Here is a 21,631-nt window from a genome sequence, read left to right on the forward strand (position 1 = left end):
CTTAAAAAAAAAAAAAAAAAAAAAAAAAACTCTTGTAAGAAATAAGCAGATTTCCCTTGGATTATTTGCTGAGTGAGCCCTGAAGATCATGTCGGTTTATTACATAGCTGTGTAATATTTTCAAAGGTGCCTGATTATAGTTTCATGGAAATGGGTGTTACCCCTTTATTCTATCGGATCTAATTCCATCGATTATAAATTACAGTATTATTTTGATTTCCAATTAGGAAAATATGCCACTTTAACTATGACCCCGTATTTCTTTTTTGTCATTTTTATACTCAATGAAAAGTCTCTTTTAAATTTATTTAGACCCAGGTTTTTATCAGAGATCACTTGTATATACATAAAAGTAAAATGAATGCTAAATAAATGGGTTATTACATTTCTAACTTCTTCACAGAAGTACAGCTTTTCTGAGTCACACGAACACTGAGTAGTCATGACCCATTTTTCCAAAGTATTACCCTGCTACCGTCAAGAAACCAGCATTTTTTAGGGTTGTTGCTGTAGGGATCGGGCACTCACCAGAGAGAGAAAGTGAGAGGGACATGAGGAATCAGCCGCACAGGGGACGGTCATGCCATCCGTAACCCCTTCTCCATTCTTCTCCTGAGACTGGGGTACACATGCACGTGTCTTTAGTATGAGTCTTAAACCGCCAGACCTGGGACTCGAGCTGCAGTTGGCCATGTGGGAGTCTAGTGGCTCTCTGTGGTCTGCGTGTCAGCTCCCCCAAACTCCTATACTGAAACCCAACCCCACCGTGATGGCTTGGGGCTGGGGCTCCAGGGAGCTGGGTGGCCACAGGAGCAGATCCCTCCTGAGTAGAATCAGTGCTCTTACAGACGCAGCCAGGGCCAGGCCAGGGGAGCAGTAGGCGTGCTGTGCACACGGAGCCAGATCCCACGTAGCCAGCCGTGGGTCAACTCCCGGCCCCGGCAGCTTGAGAGCTCTTCCACCGCGTGGGGTGGAAGAAGTACAGTTCGTACACACAAGAGTGGGACCAGCCACGGCCTGGTGGTTAAGGCAGCTGACCCCACACAGCCATGTGGTCCGATTCCTGACGCAGCAGCGTGAGCGACACCCAGGTGCATGTGTGTGCGTGTCCAGGCTATCAGAAGGAGGTACAGAGAGGAGTATAACGTGACTGTCGCCCAGGGAGGTGCTTTACACTTTTCCTCTGTCTCTCCCCAGTGAGCTCACGTGCCCTCTGGCAAAACAAACAGGACCAGGCAGGCCAGGGCCTTGACCACAGAGCCCCCCAGACTTCAGCAGTGTGAGCAAGGAGTCCGCATGGTTCGTAAGCCGCCCCACGTGTGAGGTTTTGTGGTAACGGCCCGAGTGACCCGAGACAAGGGCCTCCCAGCACCCCGTGTACAGGTGACACGCCACTGTCAGCCCCTCTTGAAATGCACATTTCCAGCAGCGTCCTCCCGTGGAAGTTCAGCTGCACCAAGACAGGAGCGTTGTTCAGGTGGCGTTAGACACCACAGGTGTTTCAGACTCTGCGCCGTGTCCGCCCATGGCCAATCCAGGCGTGTCGTGGGGAGGTGTTTCCCGAGCTTCCTTAGTTCACTCACGGCCCTCGGTAGCTGCCGCTGCTCGGGAAGCGGGTGCTGCTCTGAGCCCAGCCTGGTGCCTCTCCAGCTCCCACCGGGAGCTCCTGAGCGCCAGCGACCAAGCTCGTTTGCCGTCTGTACCTTCTGATTCTGTGCGCGTGGGCGTTTCGTTGCGTTTTGGTTTTGCCAGAGGACATCCACGCTCTCCAGAGAAACTGGGAGCCTCCTAGTGGGGGTGGTCAGGTACGCCCCCTCCTCCAGTCCATCCTGTCGGGACTTGGGGCACCCGCGTGTCTTTCAGGCTTCTGGAGCTGAGATTCGAACCACCCATCGGCCATGCAGGATCTGGCTTCCTTAAGTGCAGGGCCATGGGGCTGGCTCACGTGTGCTGGGCAGAACTGGTCGAATTCAGATGTGAGATCAGCCCCGGAGACTCAGGGCCAACTAGAACTTCCGCGACATTAGACCGCACATCAGAATGAACGCTCTCCCCAGCTTAACACGTGGAGCGTTTATTACCCATAACCAGGTCCATTAAATGCAGCCCACTAATTGAATTAAGACCATATTCTCAGGAGACGTGACTGGTGGCTGCCCGGCGTCCCAGCCGGTCCCCGGATTACCTCCTGGCACCTTCTAAAGATGCAGCGTGGTGATCCATAGATGGCGTAATGGTTATGTAGCTGGATTCCCACATAGTCGATCACAGTTCAAGTCCTGGGCCCGACAGCTTAAAACTCACACTGGGCACATCTGTGTGCCCCAAGTCTTTTTTATTTATTTATCTTTTTGGAGAGGTTTTTGCTATAGGGCACGTGCGCTCTCCAGACAGACAGAGAGACATAGAGACAGAAAGCGAGAAATCACCCCCCAGGGGGGATGGTTACGCCGCAATCCCTTCTCCTCCATTCTCCTCTTGGAATCTTGGGCACGCACACATACACGCCCGGCACGAGTTTTAAGCCACTGAGTCCAGGACGCGAACCGTGGTCGATGCGTGGGATTCGAGCGACATAGCCACTACGCTAACTGCTGGTTCCCATGTGTGCCCAAAATCTTGAGAGGAGAATGGAGGAGAGTGGAATGCGGCGTGGCCATCCCCCCACGGAGTGATTTCTGTCTCTCTGTCTCTCTGGTGAGCGCACACGCCCTACAGCAAAAATCTCTCTCTGAAGAAGATGCAGTGTGATTGGATGTGGCAGCTGGAGCTGTGGCCGTGGTTGTCCCTGTCTCGGAAGCTACGTAAGACATTTATTTCAAACTCTGCACCCACCTCAGCCCTTCGTGTTGACTGGATGTCCCTCTGGCCTGAGTCCCCGGAAGGCTCTGATGACGACCCTGCAGTAACTTGTCTGGCCGCAGCTCGGGCACCTCTCCGAGGAGCCAGTGGGACCTGCAGGTGGCCGAATGGAGAGGGGCCGCACTCCCTGTTAGAACCAGCCGAGAGCGTCGCGGAGTGGCTTCAGGCCAGACAGCCCAGAAAGGCAGCTAGCAAGGCGGGGACAGACCCCATTATTTAATTTCCTGTTCCAGCCAAAGTTCTCCAGCTTTCAACTCCCTTTGAAACTGTTCGGCTCAGGTCCCCTAAAATCTTTGATTAGCTCCCGAGAACCGACTTCTGGCTGTTGGGAACTTTCGCCGTGCCTGTGCCACAGAGCTCGGCCTGGCCCAGCTTTCAATTAGTTTCAAGAGTGCCAGGAGGTGCACGGCTCCCGGAGAGCCGCGTGCCTGCGAGTTTCGGGGCTTTGATCAGCTTCGGACCAGCCACAGCAGACGCGAACCACGGCCTCAAAGGCTGGGCCTCCTTCCTCCACCATCCCTGGCCGGTGCGCAGTCCTCTCCCTGTCGGCACCTTCGCATCTTCCAATTACGTCCGCTTTGAGACGTGGGGCTCCTAATGGTTCTCTGATACGTTTTGAAGTTTTGCTTTGAGGAGACGATTATTTCAAGGGAGTCTTCGAAGAGCAAAGGGGCTACAGCGATCGCGTGTCTTCGAAAGGAATGTGGACCAGTACCCCGGGCTGTGTCCGGCCAGGGCAGGCCACCATGACGGCAGGGGATGCGATGTGTTGGCTTTGTCCGAAAGCAGCGGCCATGGTCAAATGATATTTATTTTAAAAATCTTCTGTATTTCTTCCACAAGCAAGAGAGACAGAGAGGCAAAGAGACAGACAGAGAGAGAGAGGCACCCTCAACAGAGTCTTGACATCTGGACCCACAGCCAACCTCCGCCAGCCCCGGGCCATGGCATGCTCGTGCCTGGCTACTTGGGAGGTTCCAGACCCACACCCGCCCCTTCCCATGCGGGCCACCTCCCAGAGAGTCATGGAGAGCAGCGGCCTTGCTGCTGCGCCACCATCTGGCCCGACTTGGTACTGCATACCTGGCAGCCGCTTCATTCCGCACTGTTGAAGAGGGCGGTCACGGGGCAGGAGAAGACTGGAATCAGGTTGGGGTCCCCGGCAGGAACTCAAAGCCACGTGCTCTGTGCGACTGGGAGAGGAGCAGCTGGCGCTGCTCCGTGATGGTCCTCGAGGCCGCTGGACAGCGCGGTGGCTGCAGCCGGGACCACGCCGCTGTCTGGAGAGAGGCCCGGCTCCTCCTCCTGGGACCCGAGTGGAGTGTTCGTGCTCGTCCTCAGGACAGCCTGTGGAAGTGCCCTTGGCCATGTCCGAGCAAAGAGGAAGGACTTTTAGCGTATTCTGCCTTTTCTTCTAACATTTCCCAGAGCAACCCGAGGGTTTTCGCAGCCCGGAGTGCTGTCCTCAGACGCCTCCCTGCCTCCAGTCTGTTTGGTTTTGATGTCTCTGAGATGTCCAGTCCCAGAGAAGCCTTCCGTGTCGGTCTTCTGAGCTGCAGTGCCATGGCCCACGGGCGGGGGGCCTAGACAGCGGGGGCCGACTTCCTCAAGGCCCAGCGTGTGGAAGCCCAGGCCCGAGGGTCTGGAGAGCAGGTTCCTTCTGATGCCTCCCTGCGGCTTGCAGCGGCGGTCCCCGGTGAATGCACACCTTCCCTCTGCACCTGAATCCTAGCGGTCCCTTCCTACAGGGTCACCAGCCATGCGGAGTTGGGACCTCTCAAGAAGTTAAACCGAGGCACAGGACGCTTCCAGAGAGCTCGTCTGCGGGAAGAGCAATTCAGGGCTCGGGCAGCATGGTCGGAAGACAGCTGGAGCCCCCCGGGTGGGATGCGGGGGGACGGCAGAGTAAGGCGGAGATGGTGGGTCGCTGGCCACAGCAGCGCAGGGCCTGGCGTGGCCTACCCGGGTGAGAAGTCTGCCGGTCTACGCCCGACCGGGTGGCCCTACGTTCTAGTTCTCTTTAACACCAGCACCGACGGAGTTGGCTCCCAGGGAGCCTCACCTGTGTCCATGAGCCGGGCGCAGTCGAGGTGGCTCGTGAGCCTGACTGTCACCGGTGTGTCGCTCAGGGCTTCGGGCCGAGCCTCCGTTCCCTTACGCTTGGTTACCTCTGGAGCATCGTCGCAAACGCTCAGTCGAGGCCTGGGCGCAGCCGTGGCACCTTCCCCAGCCCCAATTTAAAAATGAGTTGCATTTCCCTCCGGAGGTGGAGGCGACCTCCCTCTCCGGGAGCCAGGGTCCAGACACCCACACTCACCTCCAGGACGTCGAGGTGCAGCGTCCTCACGTGCCCCGTCTTCCTCTCCCATCACACTCTCACCCAGTTCCAATCGGGCGTCCGTTTTCCCCGAGTGTCCGAGACACTGCTTTTCCGCTCTAGTATTTGCAGGGCCCCCTGGGAAGCCTTAGGTGCGATTTTTGCCAAGTCCACACTTCAGTTCGGCCAGCTAGGTCCCGCTGCTGCTTTCGTCGGTGAAGTGACAGGCAGAGGCGGGGCGGAAGGGGGTCTGTTTCTGTGCCAGGTCACGGGGCAGGCAGTGGCACCAAGCTGTCTAAAAGGGCAACGCACCCTCGGTGTTTGTAGGTACAAGACACAGGCGTGAGCAAGACCTTCCTTGCCACCCTCACTCAGTCACTCCCCCGAGTAATCACCCTACCCCTGCAAACACCCACCCCGGTTCTCACCTGTCCACCCCTCACACAGACCCCCCATGACTCAGCACGTGGTCGGGGAGGTTCTCGTAGAGGTATTCCTTAATTTCAAAACCGTTACTGTCCCGCTAAATCTTACAGCGGCTCTCAGTTCACAGTCGGACGCCTCCTGCCTGCAAAGGTCTCAGGCACTCTGACGCGCCCTGAGCCGAGACCACAGTCGAAAGCCGTAGTCCCATATTGCCAGAGCTCAGACCAGTGGGGCCAGACCTTGCAGGACCGAGACTGCTCCCTGGGTCCCTGTCTGCATGCCACAGCTTCCAGGCTGGTTCTGCTGGGCTGCCCAGGTAGAGGACGATGGGCCGTACTACTTCCCAGGTCTGAGAGGGTGACCGGCCCCGTGCAGTGCCCTTTCTGTGCCGCTCAGAGATAGACATTCTCCACCACAGCTTCCCCTTTGAATTATGAAAGGATTTTTTTTAAACACTGGGGACTGCCCGTGCACTCTGCAGACCAATTAAACCAGGCTCCACTTCACGGCCACCTTATCACACCCTGTTCCCGGCGTGCAGCTAGCCTTGAAACCAGTGTGCTCAATGACACCGCTTTGTCTGCAGTGTAGCACAGCCACAGCTGCTTAGCCTGAGCCACGGTACCTCGTGATTGGCTGTTGTAAATTGCTCTGTGTTTACTGACTGCTGTACTGAATAATTTATTGAATTATTATAAGGTTGAACATAATATATTCGAGGTTGATTTATCGTCTCCGTTATATAAAGTGGCAAATTGCAGCTGAATTTGCTGTGGCATGAACGGCACGAGGTAAGGCAGGCTGCACGGCAGCCCGGCTCCCCAAGCACAGGGAGGCGGCCGAGATTTATGCCGCGTCTGAGGCCTGTCCTCTGGCCTGGTGGTTGAGGGAGCCAGAGCCCCTGTGGCGGACTGCAGTTGGAATCCAGCTCAGTGGCTTCAAACACGTCATGCGTGTGTGTGTGAGGGGTACGCGTGCGTGTCTGTGTATGTGTGTATCAGCAGGACGGGGAACTGGAGGAAGGACTGTGGCCGGCCATGCCCCACTGGGGCTCCTCCCTGTCTGTGCTATCTCTGCTGAGCACGCATGCTCTCTGGCTGATAAACAAACCAAACCAAAAAGGAAAGTGCCAGGCCACCAGGCAGGACGTGGCGCTCGATGTGCTTAGGGTAGGTCGGGTGTCTGAGGAAGGTGGCCCAGGAGGGCCCCCGGTGGGACTGCTTTGAGCTTCCGAGCTGGGAATGCCACAGCACTCTCCTGGTGGGGGTGGGTGCTCTTACAGGAGTGCCCGTGAGCCCCACCCAAGGACACGTTCTGCACAGGTTCTGTGGATTAGGTTGTGGGTGTCATGGGGGGTCACCATTCAGCTGTCCCTCCTGGTTATTAGCTGAAAGAAATATCAGAAAGATGACTTAGTCAAAAATAAAAAGCGTTTGTAGGAGCCCGTGTGCCCCTTCTGCGCATGGCGCCATCCGATGGCAGCTCCACCAGCAGCCTCTGCAGCCAGCGTCCTGCCAGGGACCACGTGGGCAGCCCTCCTCGTGTTAACTGCTGAAGCCGCACCGTGTGCCTGAGCTGACCGGGTGCCGGCGGCACTAGGCAGGTCCTTCGGGGCACCGGGGCCAGAGCTGCAGGCGTGGATGTGGATGTGAACCAGGGGACTCAGAAACTTGTGGCAAACAGAATGAAGGTATGAATTCATTGTGTTGCAAAAACATTGCAAAGTCCACACGTAGTTTTTCCAGAACATTCATTTCTCATGAACATTGTGAAGGCCCCTTGAATAATGGGAATTGCTTCAGTAACATGGAGGCCAGGGAGGCCGGACATGTCCCCGTGACCGCTGAAGACCAGCAGAGTCTGTGTCACGGCTCCAGCTGAGTCCACAGGCCGGGAGGCAGGAGAAGGTGGCTGTCCCGGCCCCAGGACAGGGTTCGCCCTGCTCTTGCTCCGTGTGGCCCCCGTGGACTGGCTGAGGCCTGCCTTGGGTGAGGGGATCGCCTCCACTCTGAGTTCAGTACAGTCTCTTCTGGAACCCCCAGACACACCCAGAAAGTGCGTGAGCACCATGCCGGCCTCCCTCAGCCTGCTCCCCTGGACGCACACATGCCCCTCCAGGGACCTGCATGTTCCCCAGCTAAACATTCAGACATGCTCAGGGACCGGCCACGGCATGTGTCCCAGACCACCCGCCTTCCCGCTCACCCTGACCGTGACCCCGCGAGGAGCCGCTGAACCTGCTGGTCATCCCCACAGCCCCGAACTGGCGCCCCGACCTGCACAGCTGGGTGTGGGTGTCCGGGCTCCCCAGGCTTAGTCGACACCCTGAAACTGCCGCCCCACGGCGACGATGCTGAAGTTGGTACTGCTTCGCTTTGGGAAACTCTTAAGAAGAAAAGTGAATTTACATATTCTGGAAAGGACAGAACGTCTCTCTGACGCTGAGACAGGAGACGGGTCGTGACGCCAGGTAGAAGCAGCTCCGACACCCCGCCGCCGACTTCTGCAAACACTCAGAAGGCCTACTGATCACCCGGTTCCCTCCAGCTCGACCAGCGAGGGACCGGGAGCCTGGTGACCCCTCCACACTGCCGCCCTGACGTTGGTCACGCCCCCTGCGTGATGCCAGCCCCGAGCACTTTCTCTTGGGCACCCCGTTCCCAGGACCATCCTCCTGCCCGTCACGAACACACCGAAGCCGCCTGATCCCGCCAGTCCCTCCTCGCTGTGGTGGGGCCTGCCGCCCCCTCCTTGTCCCCACGGCAGCGTGAGATGACAGTCTGTGCCTCCAGCTGTCCTCTCCGCGGCTGGAAATGTGACTGTCGTGTCTCACGTTGCTCTGATCAGGCAGCGATCTTTCCAAATTAGCCCCTGGGCAGATGGACCCGGCCACTTACACCGGCCCCAGGCGGCCTCGCAGTGGCTGGCGGGACATTTGCAAACTGGCACCTGCTCCTCCCAGCTCCCTGTGTGCAGGGCAGACCCAAGGGAGTGTCCTGCGGCTGCCAGGCCTGAAGCATTCCAGAAGACAACGGAGTCCCAGGGAGCACCACCATCCACTTCCAGCCTGACTCACCACTTGGATACAGACAGGCAGCTGGCTCCATGTGGGCAGCCCACCTAGCTCCCGCGGGGCGAGCGCTGTGCCGTATGTGCTAGAGTGTCCGAGGGTATGTGTGTGTGAACAGCTGCATAGCTCCTGTGGGGTGAACGCTGTGCCGTACGTGCTAGCGTGTCCGAGGGCATGCTTATGAACAGTCCACGCACTAGCATGTCCGAGGGCACGCGTGTGAACAGTCCACCCACTAGCATGTCCGAGGGCACGCGTGTGAACAGTCCATACACTAGCATGTCCGAGGGCACGCGTGTGAACAGTCCATGCACTAGTGTGTATGAGGGCACGCGTGTGAACAGCCCACATAGCTCCCGAGGGCGAGTGCTGTGCTGTACGCACTAGCGTGTCCGAGGGCAGGCTATGCTGAGGTCCTTGCACCCATGTGGTCCTTGGCTAGGGTGGCCTGTGCAGGCCCTGTTAGCGACACCCGTGCCCCAGACACTGTGTCCCTGGCCGGTGCTCTCTGCAGTTGTTCTAGGGCGCTCACCAGCACTGTGTCCCTGGCCGGTGCTCTCTGCAGTTGTTCTAGGGCGCTCACCAGCACTGTGCCCCTGGCCGGTGCTCTCTGCAGTTGCTCCATGGTGCTCACCAGCACTGTGTCCCTGGCCGGTGCTCTCTGCAGTTGTTCTAGGGTGCTCACCAGCACTGTGTCCCTGGCCGGTGCTCTCCTGCAGTTGCTCTAGGGCGCTCACCAGCACTGTGTCCCTGGCCGGTGCTCTCTGCAGTTGCTCTAAGGCGCTCAACAGCACTGTGCCCCTGGCCGGTACTCTCCTGAAGTTGCTCTAGGGTGCTCACTAGCACTTTGTCCCTGGCCGGTGCTCTCCTGCAGTAGCTCTCAGGTGCTCACCAGCACGGCAGGTGTCCCTTCCTGGTCTCGGGGCTGAGAACCCAGGGTCTTTTCCAGCCCCGTGATGAGTCAGGCAGTCGTTCCCCGTAGCTTAGAGCTGACCCCACAGACAACCTTGGAGCCACAGTACCTGCTCCAGAGACGCCCCTCTGCAAAACCCCTCTCTGCGTGTGTGTGGTCCCCAGAAACAGGGTCCTTGACTGCCCACAGTGCTCCGCGGTTTCCTCCCTGGGACTCTGCCCCCTCGCTGGGAACAGGCAGTGCCTGCGGGTCGCCAGACCACAGCCCACTTCTCGGGGTGGGAGCTCCGTGAAGGCCTGCCGGCTGGGGTTCCACAACAGAGGGCTCCCGGGAGTGCTGTGTCCCAGGCTCACGGGCTCTCCCCGAAACTGTCTGTGTACCAGGATGAACTACGTGCGGCGTGGCGCACATGTGGGTGAGCAGTCTGAAGAATTACTGTTTCTGTGAGTTACTCGAGGGTATTGAGTACATGGCACATGCGTGTCTGAACGTGGGGAACTCCGGGGTCAGAAACGGGGGCTGTCCCAGGGCCAAGCACAGGGTAGACAGAGACGCCATCCGGGCCCCTGCCCAGGAGCCCAGCTCCCCACTGCGGGGTGTGCTCGGCAGCCAGGACCCGCCCTCTGGTGTCTGCCTCAGTGTCTGCCTAGTGCAGAGAGCCGCCATGTTCAAGGGGACGCGAGCTCCGTGGGGAAGCACAGGCCCAGCGCGAGTGGGCCACGTCCTGTGCGTCTCAGTCTGGACGCTCGCCCTCCAGGACTCCTGCAGGGTGGATCGGGTATGTCTCAGTTTCTCTTCCCCCTCGCTAAGCCCTGCCTCCTCGCCCTGACTTTGACATGTGGTTATCCCTCACAGACACCGTGCACCCCCAATTCCACCCTGTGTCCACTCTCAAGGAGCCCGGCTAGGACAGGCATTGACACTACGGGCTTCAGGTAGGAAGGTCAAACACCCTTCTTGGCTCAAGACCCTCCCAGCACTGTCCACCCAGCACACGTGAGCTGGCCTCTCCAGAGCAGGTGGGGCTGTTTCCACCTCGGTGCATCCCCAGGGAGCTCTCCCTCCACTGGAGCGCCGTCTCGGTCATGGTCGCTCTAGTCGGTCAGCAGTGCCCGCCGCCACTGCATGGATGAAGGGTCTTCTCAGCAGATTACCAGGTCTGCTGCTTCGACTCTCATAAACAGTCCACGGGAGGGAGGAGGGAGGGTCTGAACCCCCTGCTAGACAAGGAGGATAAAGCGCTCCCTTCCGGAGCAGCAGTCCCGTTCCCTCAGCCCCGCAAATGCGCAAATGCAGAGGGGAACCCACTTCCTCTTTCAGGCTGAGTGCCCAGTGCAGTGCAGGCTCCCGAGAGCGGCCCCAAAGCCCTCCCAAGCTTTGCGTAGGCTCATCCTGAATGCCTGGCACGAAGGCTCTCCTTCCCGCGTCCCCGATGGTGCTTTGAGCAGTAGCTCCGGCTCTGCGCTGACCCCTGAAAGATGCGCCCCTTGACTACGTGAATGGCGCCCTGGGGTGTGTGGTGCTCCTGGGCCACACACTGCGCCTGACTGCCCCCAGAGATAGCTGCAGCCTCTGGCCACGCCGTCCTGTGAGCCTGAGGCCCGAGGGTGCAGGTACTACGGCATGGCTACGCCACAGCCAGGCTGCAGTCTGGGCGCGTTTCCCTCCCGATCCTTCCTCCGCCCTTGCCTCTGCTGCCCGTTCCTGGCGACGAGTGACCTTCCGCCTGTGAGAACTCTCAGTGGCCACGCGAACCATCACGACTACTCGGTGCCCACACGAGGCCTGAGCTAGGCGGTGCCGTTGGCTCTGTTGCCGTCCTGTGAAACTAACAGACACGCCTCCCTGCGGGATGGGGAGCGCAGACTTCCCCACCGACTCCTCTTCCCCTCGGGTTGGTGAGACTTTAGAAAATCGCCCATCACACCCCAAACCAAAAGGGCCACATTGACGGAACGTTCAGCTTTAATTACATTCAAATCACAAAGCTTAACTGAATGTACTGACATTTATTCCCAGAAATTAATTGACATTCTATTAACCTCAACCAGCAAATTAATTCTTCAGCCTCAGACCTGGGCGCGCGGCTGCAACGCAGTTCCGTTTTGAGGGCAGGACGGTGTGGCGCGTCACAGGGACACTGGCAGCTGTGCAGAAGCAGCAGCCATCTCCTGCGTGCAAGGAAGCAGCTCAGTGTCGTTTGGGTTATTTCTTCACCGGGAATAACGCTTCCGAGCCACTCAGCACTGTCATCTGTCACGTCAGCTGGGAGCTGAGAAAACCATTGGTGAATTTAGCAGGGGTCATCACTATCAATTAATAATCGCGTTTGCGTTTTCAAAGGAGCATAGAACTTTCCTTTCTACCCCAGCGATCCAGCCGCAGGCTGAGAGAGGTCAGGACTGGCGAAGGAACAGGCGTGCTCACCTTTCTTCCGGCTCTAAGCTGCCAGGTGAGCTTCCCGTGTTTCCAGTCACGTGTGCGCTCGCTGTCAGGTGCGGGGTTTGGGCACGGGTTTGCTTCCCTGCTGGAGGCGGTCCATCTGCTGTCACACGTGACTGCGACGTGGCCCCCACGGCTGGCACCACCCCCGACTCGGGCCCCGGGAGTCCCAAGCCAGGCCATCTTTCTGTGACCCGTCAGGTGTCATGTTCCGCTGAAACTGATGTAGAAGATTCCCTCGTGTGTGTTTTCTCTTAAACAATAAATAAATAAGTAAAAACGGGGGGAGAGTGTGAAGAGCAGTGAGTCACCAGATGTAGCAGAGAGAATATTTTCAGATGTGTTTATTTATTTATAGTAATTCATGATTTCCGTATAGCCGTCATGCATCTGTGTAGGGTACAGTATGTTTTCAAAAGCACGCACGAGTGTGTGATAAACAAACGGAGCCACACGCGTGTCCCCGCCTTGAACGTTTACCGTTCTGTTCTGCTGCGAGATCCAGAATCCACCCCGCGGGTTGTTTCTGAATTCACTGTATTGGTCTGTCAGTGAAGTTCTTTACTGTGAAATACATTCATTGAATCTTGAGAGCACACTTGGGTGGGAAACCTGCCCCGTGCACAGCTGCCAGTTCAAGTTGGGAGGTAAGGGAGTCTTCCAAGATAGGGGGCTGGCAGGTGGTGATGGTTACACCGCTGGACTCCCATGTAGTCGACTGCGGTTCGAGTCTCAGACCTGGCAGCTTAAGACTCATGCTGGGCGTGTGTGCGTGCATGCCCAAGGTCCTAGAGAGAACGGAGAAGAAGGGATTGAGGCTTGGTCATCCCCCCAGGGGAGATGTCTCAGTTTTTTGTCTGCCTCTCCTCTCTGCTAAGCACACACACCTGATAGCAAAAATCTTTCTCCAAAAAAAAGATAGGCCCTTCCTCTCATCCCGAAGAGGTGCGAGTTGGGTACACAGGAACTAATTGTGTGTAGCTGGTTTGTTTCCTCGCTTCCTTTCCCTGCCAATGCCACCGTATCCCGGTTTCGTGTTCTCTGCCCGCGTCACCACTTAACTCCATCACGAACGCTGAGCAGAGCGTGGGGCAGCAGGCACCTGCTGATGCAGACGAGACGTGGTCTCGGGCCGCCGGCACCCCGGAGGACAGGACGTGGTCTCGGGCCGCCGGCACCCCGGAGGACTGCCCGTGTGTTGATGCCATCCAAATGGAATGTTTTTAAGAAAAGAAAGAGCCCCCCATCGCATGTACATAATATATGTGCAATTTTATACATGTGATCCCTCTCCAACTCCAAGAGAATATGTTAGGAAAATCTCACGATGTGGAGAAGAAATAGTTAGCTTTATATCCTTTCTACATTTGTCTGTGGCAAAGATTCAGCCCATGTGTGGAAAACACTTTCAGATTGGGGGTGGGCGTGTGGGGCCGCTCCTGGAGGATTGAGGGTTTTTAAGGACATCTTCCTTTAAAATAGAATTTGTGTTTCTTTTGTGACCTCTGACTCTCCGTCCCTCCTGGCCGTCCCACCTGTTCCTGATGTGCTCCACCCACGGTGGGGCTGGGTCCTGACGAATCTGCCGTGAGCTAGAGATAGTGCAGGTCAGGGGTGCCTTGCCGTCGTGGCCTCGCCAGCCTGTGTCCCACGCGCCGAGCATGCCCGGGAGCCTGCAGTTGGGCAGGCTCGTCTCGCACAAGCCCGTTGTTGGATTGGTACGAGTGTCGGGTAATTTGTTGAATACGACACTGAAGGCAAAACCAAGTCAACTCTTATGATGTGAAGCCAGAGTTACTGCCAGTTCAAAGCCAAAAGAAGGCAAATGGTAGCCTGGCTCACGTCACCGAAACCCAAACGCATCATTAAGTCCCACCATGGTCAGTTGGGGGTCCTTTGTCTTGGGGGTCTCCGAACACCCCTTTAGCTGATGCTGGTAGGTTCCCTGTTAAAGGTCATCTAAAGTCAGCCTAGCTTAGAGTCTGAAGAGTCTCCATAAACCTAGGAATAAGTGAGGTCTCATTGGGAATTTATCTTTTATAAACAAGGCTGAAACCTGTAAAGAGAAATCTTTTCGCTTAAACTAAGAGAAAGTCATAATTAGAGCTAAATTAGAGCTTATTCTTAAAGGTGGGGCCCGTATTGATGAGGTGGGAGGGTAGTCTCAGAACAAGAAAAAGAGGAACGTTCAGTTCTGATCAGTTTTGGAAAAGGAACCTGTCTCCATCAAACCTCGAAGACGCGCCTCGCTTGCCCCGTCCTCCCCGACCTCGGCTTCTCCAGCACTGGCGTGTTTAACGGCGCCGCATCCTCAGCAGTCCATACGGGGGTGATGGGCAGTCCTCCGGGTCTCACTCACGGACATTACTACATGTGACATGTGACATCTTCCAAAAGATTGAGAGCTCTCTGCACGGCAGGTTTGGGTGGCATCTGCACATTCCTGTACAGAAGGCAACCTGCGGTAGCATTTCTGGTGGACGTGGGGATGCGGCCGCCGTGTGGGGAGAGATTATTAAACCGGTCTAACTTTACCCTGGCGGCACGTGGCTTAGTGCATGTTCCAGAGCGAGAGACCCCGAGGCTACTCAAGTACCGTCCTGCTTCCAGCTTCCCCTCCCCTCTGGCTGCGGGGAGCGGTCTCCCGGCTTAGCAGTGCCGTGCATGTCAGGCACAGTGAGAGCAGCTGGAGGCACGTCTGTTCCCTGCAGGTCTGCCCCGTGAGGTGCCCACTGGGGAGAGCCACGAGGAGGAAGGTGGTAAACTGCCCACCGGAGTGAAAGAGAACTGAACCAGATGCCTGTACTGGGTCATCGGGACAGTCACGACACCTCCCCCACGTTTTCCTATGCAAAAATGTGCCAGGACCTTCCCGACGACCCGAAAGCCCTGCGCGTGCACACACACGTGCTGTTAGTGCCAGCTGCAAATCCCCTGCGTGTCTCCTGCACATCTCTCTCACTGGACGTCCCAGCTGCTCTACCGCCCCTCCGCGCTTGCCTCCGAACCACCGGCCACCGCAGTTACACCGGCACCTCCCGGCTGCCAGCCCCTGCCTCCCCCATTCAGTGACCTCCCATCTGAATATGGAGGGCCTGGAGCGGCCCTGGGGGTGGGGCTGTCCCGGTGCGCTGGGATGCTGAGCACAGGAGTCCCTGTTTCCTGGTGAGGGCTCCCCACATCAGACGGCGGAAGTCGGCCTGTCTGGGGAGGAGCTAAGCTCTGAAACTCCGGTTCGATGAATCACCTTTGTCATCACATCGGGGCAGAAAAGCCAAACATGCAGAGTGGGAAGCGGCCAAGGAGACAGCAGCCCTGTTTCCAGGGGACGGCTCCTTTCTGGAGTCAGCTCCGCGGTGGCCACCTCGTGACCTCAGCCCGCTGTGGCCGGACCTGGCTGCACATCCTCACTGCACCCCACTGGCCCTCTCTGCTCAGGGGCCACAGCCACGTGATCAGGTGCTGGGTGGGCGTGGTCACAAGTTGCAGGAGGCGCTGTCCGACCTTCCCTCGGTGAAAAGAGCACGTGACCACTGCAGGCTCCCCTGGCTGTTAGGAGTGAGCCCCAGCTCCACCCGCCCACCTCCATCCCCACCGAACCCATCCCTGGGTCTGTACGAGGAGGGTGTCACTGAGGAACAGCTACGGAGCGCGCGGAAAGGGAAGGAAACGACCCCGTCTGCCAAGAACCACACCAGCCAGATCCTCCGAGGCGAGGCTGAGCGGAGGGCCTTCCTCGTGAAGCCAGCCAGGCTGCTCTGTGCAGACAGCCGGGTGGGATGACAGATGGCTGCTGTGGGAGGCTCTACGTAAAGGATGTCCCTTACTCCGCGTGACGTCCGATGTTCTGTACAGCCGAAGTCCAGCAGTGCTCTCCGAGTGGCTCATGGGCCGGAGGAAGGAGTGACGGGAGTCCTGGCCCGGGAGCTGGGGGGCCGGGGTAGGGGGGCAGGGGAGCCGGGGAACTGGGGAGCCGGGGAGCCGGGGAGCTGGGCAATGGCGGCAGACACGCAGCGGATGGGGCTTAACCCAAGACCTTCCAGTGTCCCCATTCCAGGATGACTCCGGCTCCAGACCTCGGAGTACGCTAGGTAGAAATAGAGGATGTGAGGAGACAATTTATGGTGACAAAGACCTCGTTCGATGGTCCGTGTGTTAAAGGGAACATGCATATTTTACTTCATAACGAAAGGTTTTTATACTAAAAATGCTAATGAAATGTGAGGAAAAGGCGTCAGTGATGAGAAACAATCCCGTGGTAACGTCTAAGAAGGAGTCATCTGTTTGACTAATATCTTGGTTTTAATCTTGAAAACGAGCCGTGCAGCAGGAGCCAGGAGGACAGCGGCCCTCCCAGGCGGAGCCGTCCGGCAGCCGTGTCTGGGTGACTTTCCAAGACTGTGCGGGCGGAACCGCGGGGTCTGCAGGCTTCGCCCAGGGGCCGCTCGGGGACCTCAGTTCCTGGGCCTCTGCCCCGCACGCCCTCCTCTCCTTCTCGTGCCTGAGTCTGTCACACAGCACTCACCACTTGCCTGGAAGCACCTTGAGACAAGAGTCTGTGCACGACCGACGTGTGCAGGGAGTGCTCCCGGGAGGAGCCGAGTGCTCCAGGGGACCAGGGCAGGGGGGAAGGCCCCGAGCAATGGTGACATGGGTGAAGTGCAGACTGGGGCAGCTTCAGCCGGAGCCCCCGGGCACTCGGCCTGTGGCCCAGTGGAGGTGAAGGGGGGTCGCCCTCCAGCACAAAGTCTGCTGACAGCCGCCTTCACAGACAGGAACGCCCAGGTGGCTCCAGGCACTCAGTCAGCCCAGGGAAGCCGCAGGTCCAGACCGTGGGAGATAAAGCCCTTAGCAGCCAGGGCGACGGTGCAGGGGTGACGGCGGCAGCGGAGATGCAGCACGCTCCGTGTCCCGGCCTCCCTACCCCGGGGTGTGTATGCGCACGTGCCCTGACCGGGCTGCTGGGCGGGGTGGTCTCAGGCCCTGCCGTGTCCTCCCTCGCGCTCTGTCTCCGTCTCTCATGGGGGAAGTAAACTCCCCAAGTGTGTCGGGGGCTTCGAGTAGCACCCAGGCCTGTCCCCCATAGCCAGCTGCCCGGCTTTGATGATGAGTCTGTCGCTCGGATGCCGTCAGGGAGTGCTGTGACCCGTAGAGCACACGCCTGAACTCTCTCGGGAGGACAGGGTCGTTGAGACGCCAGGTTCAGCCTCTCTGACTTTGCTGCGTTTCCAGAAGTTTCACCCAGTCATGCTCTAGAGTACCATCTGGCAAACCCTCGGTCGGCAGTGCGATTTCACTCTTGGCCCCCCCGACCTGCCACCTTACCCGTCACCCACTTGTCCTCCTGGGTGGTCACAGTGAGGCCGGATCACAGTCTGCGTCGTAAGGACCCATCATACTGTGTTGGCTTCCTATTTTGGGGAAATGGCAGGCCGCTTTAAGATGCACTGGCTTGCATGACAAGTGCGTAGGACCGCATTGTTCCGCGCTCGCAGGTCAGTGCCCGTGCGGTTTTGATCTCTAAATGAATGGCAAGCTTGCATGTGTCGAGTGCCCTAGTTCCCATGTCTCAGCTTTAATTTACAGACACATGACGAGACTGGAGAGCTGGCAGAAGACCCTGAAGGCAAAGCTAATTTCAAAGCATCTCGTTACAGAAATGTCCCAGCGTAGCTTGTGCAGAATCCATTTGAGGTACTCACAGCAGCTTCCGGCCCGTGCGAGCTCTGGGCGACACGTGGAGCTGTGCTTGCACTGGGACGAGAGGCCGCTGTGGTTGTCCTCGCCCGTGGCCGTGCCCACCCTTGCCCTGGAAACGGGGGGGACGCACTGCACAGGAACCAGACCGGGCTTTGATACACAGCCTTCCTGAAGGCCACGGGCTGCCCAGGTCAAGTACTCCCACCCTGGTTAAGGCGCTGACACTCCCACCAGGCTGACCACAGTTCAAGCCCCAGACCTGGTGTCTGGTTGGCTTGCTTTCTCACTCCCACCTCAAAATTAAATAAGTAATTCTTTAAAAAAGAAGTTAACCTCACAGCTCTTCAGTCTCACTTCTCTCGTACTCCCCACCCCTTCATCTCTTCTCTCTCTCTGTGTTCCTCCGCCTCCCCACCATCCTCTCTACTTTTAATATATTGGGTTGTCGGAGAAGTCATGATGCATCTTTGCATAGAATAACATCGAGAAACAGGGACGGCTCTCCGAACGCCAGTCTCAGCTTTAATACTGCACTCCCTCTCCTCCCTACACCAAGAACGAGGCTCCCCGGCCCCGGCCCTCAGAGCTCTGAGTTCCTTTCGAGAAGCCTGCACGGGTGTGGGGGGGTCCCACAGCTCTGCCACATGCAGAGGACAACGTCCGGTGACTACAAGGATGCAGATCGCACTCGTTAGCAGTGGGGCTCACAGGGAGAAGGTGCTTGGACCGTGGAAGCTGAAAAGGCATTTTCTTCTCTCTTTTTTTTTTTTTTCTTTTTGGAGAGGTTTTTGCTATAGGGCATGTGTGCTCGCCAGAGAGACAGAGAGAGACAAAGACAGAAAGACAGAAAGCGAGAAATCACCACCTCCCCCCAGGGGGATGGCCGCGTCGCAATCCCTTCTCCTCCATTCTCCTCTCGGGATCTTGGGCACGCACGTACATGTATGCGTTTAAGCTGCCGGGTCCAGGATTCGAACCGCAGTCGACTACATGGGAGTCGAGCGACATAGCCATTACGCTGACTGCTGGCCCCTGAAAAGGCATTTCCCTAGCTGGCTTCCAGAGGGTCTTACCTATTGCCCTCCGTCCACTCTGGGAGGGGCCAGCACAAACCCCTCCTGCCACCGGTCACCAAGAGCAGCAGAGGCTGTCTGAACGCCGACTGCCGAGGCAGAGGAGGTGGCCGGACTCAGACACGAACAGAGTCCGGCCATCCAGCCGGGCCGTGCTGCATGCCTGTAGGAGGCTGGGATGTCTAAGAACTGTCACTTTTCCAAGTAATGTCCAGCCGCTTGTCTGTGCTGGTCAGCAGGGGTGTCACGGTCCTGTGGTGGCCTTCATGCCTCTCCTCCATTTCTCTGTAGCTCTCCCTCCCCACCACACGACGCCCAGGTGCCCTTTAAATTCTGCACCCCAGCTTGAGCAGCCTGAGGTTTTGGGAAATCCAGTGGGGATGGCAGGTTACTTCCTGAGAGGGAGGGAGACAGCACTTCTAGACAGAGACAGGAAGAAAGCTTCACAGAGACACAATGCGCTCCCATAATCCCCCATGAGCACCTGCTCCTGTGGTAAGCAGCCCAGAGAGTGTGGGGAGCAGGAGTGTCTACACCCGGCCTGTGGCACAAAGCTAGACATGGATTGTTCTTGGGGAACTGAGTCCTGAAATGCTCCTCCTGGTGATGGGGTGTGCACAGAGGAGCAGGTGAGGGTGCTCCAGGGCCCCGTCACCTGCCAAGCAGAGCCTCTGTCCCCCAAGTCACTCTCTTGTTCTCCCCTCCAGGGCTGACGGCGCTGCCTACGAAGTCATGCAGGTCGATGTGGAGGTGGAGGGGCCCGGCGACGTGCCGACCACACAACTGGTCACGTGGCAGGTGGAGTACCCAGGAGAGATGACGTCGGACCTGGGCGTGTCCAAGATCTACGTGAGCCAGAAGGACGTGATCGGAGTGATCCCACTGGCCATGGTAAGGAAGCCCCTCCCTTGGGCTGTCACCAGACCTTGGGAAAGGGCCATCTCTGCACTGTGAAAATGTCTGGGGGCAGAAGAGCCCAAGCCTGAGTCGGGGAGAAGCTTGCTGACCGCAGCAGCCAGTTCTAGAAACATTGCTCGATTCTTAAAATCCCATTCACACTCCGGGCATGAGACCCAGGTCTGCTATTGCATGAAGGTCGGAAGTGTGACAGACACTGAAAGTAATTTGAGGGTCTCGAGCGCATACCACTGCAGAGACCAGCAGCTGGAGCGTGTGCGTGGGCACAAGCCTGCCCTGTGGAAGGCCCCAGGAAAGAGAAGCTGATTCTGAGAGTTTCCGATCCGCTGATTTATCAGAAGTCCGTCAGTCGAGCTGTCATCAGCTTGTTCATGTCGAGACCCCCTAAATGTGAAGTGCACTGCGGGGTTAGCGGCATGCCCATGCACGGGGCGCCTGTGCCTCCCGTACTCTGGAGGACTTAGGTGTAAAACAGCACGTGCATTCCCAGACTGGAGTCTTTAAGGAACGGACTCTGGTCTCCGTCGGACACACTCAGGCGGCCAGTGGGCACCCCGTGTCCTATTTTCACCTGAACAGAACACACGACGCCCTGCTCAGTCCTGCCTGAGCCTGGAGCTCTACAGGCGCCCTACAAAGGGATTTTTTTTTTTTTTTTGAGTTTTTGCTATGGGGGGGGGTGTGTGTTCACCAGAGAGAGAGGGGGAAAGTGAGAAATCACCCTCCGGGGGCATGGCCATGCCACAGTCCCTTTTCCATTCTCCTCTCGGGTATTTGGGCATGAATGCACACACACACACTCAGCATGTTCTGTAAGCCGCCAGATCTGGGACTCAAACCATGCAGCAGACCACATGGGAGTCAGCCACCTTCACCACGATGCCCCTGGCCGGCCCAGTAATCGGTTCTTTTTATCCACATCGCCGTCCCCCACACAGACGCCGGGCATGGTAGTTTGCCCGCCTGACTCAAGCTTCCTCCTGTCACACGCTCTCTTTTGCTGTCAGGTGTGAAGTTCGAGCCAGCCTCTCCTTAAACCACCTGCCGTCTCCCCCAGACCATTTATTAGACAAGGGGCAGAAACCAACCTCAATAGACGCTAGGACGCGCCTAGTGGCAATGCATCGGCTGTCGTGCTGCTCGTTAGGGGACGCGGAGGTGCTTGGGGATCCCAGCTGACAGGGCTCTCACCGACTGGTCCTTTTGTTTTAAAAGCACAAAGCCCTCCCAGACACGATGTCCCGTGTCCCAGTGGCCCTCCTTGTTTGTGGCTGTTACAAGTTGTGTTACTGGGATCCCGATGCCGTTTGTCTCGAATAAGTAGCTATCTGAACTGGCTGCTCTCTGCACCCGTGTTCCTGTGGCCCGTTAGTGGAGTTCTGGGAATAGCCTGCCCTGCTGTGCTCACCAGCCACTCTACTCGGCTCCTTGAAAACTTCTCAGCCTTGTAGGTCCCTGCTCCAAACTCCATCTTGTTCACAGCCCAGGGGTCCCCGCTCTCCCAGAAGCCCTCTCCCCGCCTCTACGCTCTCGGCACCCACTCGTCCAGCGCCCCCTCTTGCTGGGATGCAGGTAGTGCTGAAGGCTGTACAGAGTGGAGCTGAGAAAACGCCTCCGCTCAGCCCAGGGGGCCCTGGCAAGAGTTAGGAATTGCATCGGCTGAACGCCAGGGGTCCTGACCAGGCCTTGCCCCCTGCCTCCGCCAGTAGTAACCTGAATGCCCACGTGCTGCTTCTTCCACGTGTGGGAGTTCTATGGTGGGTGGCCTAAGGCTGGGGTGATGTCCCACGTCAACCGAGATGGCAGCCCCGCCATTATTTCTGCTTCAGCATTCAAATACAGGAATTCCCTCCTCATGGTCACCTCAAGGCCACACACGGCTGCTGGGGTGCCAGCCATGGTTCCATATC

General features: G+C 57.6%; 1 protein-coding gene across 1 annotated transcript in view; it reads left to right on the forward strand.

Annotated features, from left to right (window-relative positions):
- LOC102503351 (transmembrane protein 132D) overlaps positions 1–21,631 on the forward strand; it is a 399,636-nt gene that overhangs the window by 244,928 nt on the left and 133,077 nt on the right. Inside the window, exon 5 of the mRNA XM_027771410.1 lies at positions 19,511–19,694. Within this exon, the coding sequence (XP_027627211.1) occupies positions 19,511–19,694 (184 nt within the window). The remainder of the gene's footprint in view (positions 1–19,510; positions 19,695–21,631) is intronic.

This window comes from Tupaia chinensis, unplaced genomic scaffold (genome assembly GCF_000334495.1).
Source record: "Tupaia chinensis unplaced genomic scaffold, TupChi_1.0 Scaffold000211_1, whole genome shotgun sequence".
Classification (NCBI taxonomy): Eukaryota; Metazoa; Chordata; class Mammalia; order Scandentia; family Tupaiidae; genus Tupaia; species Tupaia belangeri.